Raw genomic sequence first — 3036 nt, 5'->3', positions numbered from 1 at the left:
AAACGTTGCCAGAGTTCGATCTAGCTAGTAAATGAGATTCCCAAAGAAAAAAGAACTTAGACCTGAAATTACAAGATCGATCCTCCTCCAAGCAGACAGCAAAGGAAGCCAACATCGATCTACTGGTTCGTCGATACGACTCTACATCACCTTTACTAGGTAGAAGACAATGGTCAACTGCTCAATACATAGTTGAGAACAAAAAATAACTTAAAATTTAGAGTTACTTATACCTGCAGGATCTGTGCTAGTGCGACATGACGGACTATACACCAACGTCACCCTAATCGCCACCTCGGAAAGCCCGAATGACTTCCTCCACCGTCGCACGCTCAAGCCCTAGAGACTTGAGCGTGTTTCCCGTAGCCCTATAATTTGTGCCCGTGAGAATCGACGCCAATATGATCATGGTGTCAATACACTTGGTGGGAACTCCAGCCAACAGGCCTAGCTCAGAGCAGAGCACTAGCCAGTACGGCACGTCCTGGGCTAGGAATCGCTTCTGCGCCCCCTTTGTCGAGTTGTGTGCCACCGTCTTGTCGACAAAGTCGCGAAAGGTAACCTCGTTTGTGCCGTAGTTGACATTGTACGTCTCCACCACCGACAGGATGCGCACATTGTATGCCGCGGCGACGGCGAGTCGCTCCTTGTCCAACGCTTCAATGACACTGCACACGCCTGGGCTCATTCCTTGGCGGTAAAAGTAAAAGTTGCCGTTCGTCGTCTCCATCCACCCCAGGTTCATCAGGACCGTCGGCACATGAACGACGCCGTTGACGCCGGACAAGAACGTCTGCAAGACACTCGGGCACCACTCCACCTGCATCCGAAATAATACGTCCACTTTAGTCGCATCGTCTTGGCTGATGTTGGCACCAAGGACACTGAGCGTGAGGCGTTTCTTGATGGCCCGGACGCCGATGCTCCCGTCCGCACTGATTCGCGAGCTGTATGGCGATGTGGCCGTTTCCAAAACGGCTTTCGCGTTTGTTCTCATATGTGCCTTGATAGAAGCAGCGTGTCCTGTAATAAAGATGAGAATCGTTTTGCGCAAGTCGTATCCAGCAAGCTCGCCAAGGACCTCGTCGATGCCTGTTGATGGAATAGCAACAAAAAGAATGGTCTCTTTAAGCTGCGTGAACCCTTGGCTGACTTTGACAGAAAAACAACCCTTGAACTGGCCTGTAGCAACTAAGAAACCATGGTTGTCCTGGATCTTTCGAGTGTTTCCCGGATGCCCTGTCGTCGTCCGCAAGACGACATCGTTCCCTTGATCAGCGAGGTCGACAGCGAGAGCAAAGCCGACATTTCCCGCGCCAATTATTCCGATAGATGACATTGTGAAGTTTAGATACCACTTTGAGCCCAAATGTAAAAGGTAGTGAATAATTCAATGGAGTTTTGAGATGCGATTGATTGATGAGCGCAACACCGTCGCAGGATACCGACTTCTTAAATGCTGTGACATATCGCTTGGTATGCAGTGGTGCTCTAGCCCGTCATACTGTTGAGTGACTTGACCCTATTATTATGGACAATTGACATCTCTCATTGGTACCTTGCCGACTTAACGCGGCTTCACTGGCGGCAATCTTCATAAGTACCAATGCTAGAGTTCAAAAGAGGGTGTGTCCAGATGAATAATACAACATGGGTACATCCTACATTATGTATCAGACTTCGTTTACGGAAATGCAACACCCTGTCGTGTCTGTGGCAACTCTGGACGACTCCCACGGAGTGCCACCTGCGGAAGGCAGGCAGGCAAGCAGCAGGTAGACAATCACACGCACCGACCATTCTGAGCAGCCCTAGATTCGTACGTGCAACCAAAGGCTTGTTGCAGACGGACAAGTATTTCGTCTTGGAAGCTTGGCAGAAAAGCAGCAACGAATCATACGGGCCCCGAAATGGACGTCAGAAGTTCGGAACATAGATATGTATGCAGCGATGGATCAAGTATGTTGTAAATTTACTCAAGCAGCAACGCCTCAATAGCAAAGAACAGATATGCCTAGCGAGGCAGAGAAATCACAAGCTCGCTGAATAAACCAAAAATCTTCTATTATGGGATATAAATAGTCTCTACACGATGTCAAATATTATAGATGTACATTCAGATGGCTGCGTCTGTTAGAGCGCAAAGACCATTTACAGAAGAAGAGCCATGCCAATGACGGCAATGACAGAAAGCTCAACGCGACCAGCACCCGCCGTTACAGGCGTGCTGGGCTTAGTAGGGCTGCTGGGGACGGCGCCCGAGGGGCTGGCGGGCTTGGAAGAGCCCGTGGGGGCAACGCCCGTGGGGTTGGCACCCGGGTTGCCGGGCTTGGAGGGGCCGGTAGGGGCGGGACCCGAGGGGTTGCCGGGCTGGACAGTGCCAGCAGGGCCGGTAGGAACGCCACCTGAAGGGTTGGCACCAGGTGCACCAGGGTTGGAGCTGCCAGAAGGAGCCGAACCAGAGGGAACACTGCCTGGGGGGTTACCACCAGGGTTTCCACCGGGCACAGAGCCGGTAGGCTTGCCACCAATGGGGATTGTGGTGAAGGTAGAAGCACCACCGGGACCGGTGGGAATGCCAGTGGCAGGGCCTGTGGGGACACCAGAGGAAGCGCTGCTGATGGAGCTGACGATAGTGCTAACCGGGATAACAGTGTGTGTAGTAACGGTGGAAGAGGCAGGGCAGTTGGTCACGGTGGGGCCACAGTGGGTGACAGTGATGAGTGTAGTGGTGTAAACGGTCGTGGTGGTCAAGGTGACGGAGCCGTCAGGGCCGGCGCTAGAAGGACCGGTAGAGACAGGACCAGTGACAGAAGGACCAGTGGTGGTCGAGCCAGCAGGGCCGGTGACAGAAGGACCAGTGGCCGAGCCGTCAGGGCCAGTAGTGGTCGAGCTGGCAGGGCCAGTGACAGAAGGACCAGTGGTGGTCGAGCCAGCAGGGCCAGTGCTAGAAGGACCGGTGGAACCGGCCGGGGTAGAAGATCCAGCGGGGGTGGACGACGAAGCAGGAGTCGAAGAAGAGCCGGCAGGGGTGCT

The 3036-nt window shown here is 53.4% G+C and overlaps 1 protein-coding gene across 1 annotated transcript; it reads right to left on the bottom strand.

Annotated features, from left to right (window-relative positions):
* Window positions 1-283: 283 nt before the first annotated feature.
* On the bottom strand, window positions 284-1339 carry CCM_07127 (6-phosphogluconate dehydrogenase; the record flags this gene model as incomplete). The annotated part of the gene is made up of 1 exon (XM_006672265.1): window positions 284-1339. One exon carries the CDS (start codon window positions 1337-1339, stop codon window positions 284-286), a length of 1056 nt encoding a protein of 351 aa, XP_006672328.1.
* Between the last annotated feature and the right edge of the window lie 1697 nt (window positions 1340-3036).

This window comes from Cordyceps militaris (assembly GCF_000225605.1).
Source record: "Cordyceps militaris CM01 unplaced genomic scaffold CCM_S00005, whole genome shotgun sequence".
Taxonomy (NCBI): domain Eukaryota; kingdom Fungi; phylum Ascomycota; class Sordariomycetes; order Hypocreales; family Cordycipitaceae; genus Cordyceps; species Cordyceps militaris.
This window is presented reverse-complemented; position numbering and strand designations above follow the sequence as displayed.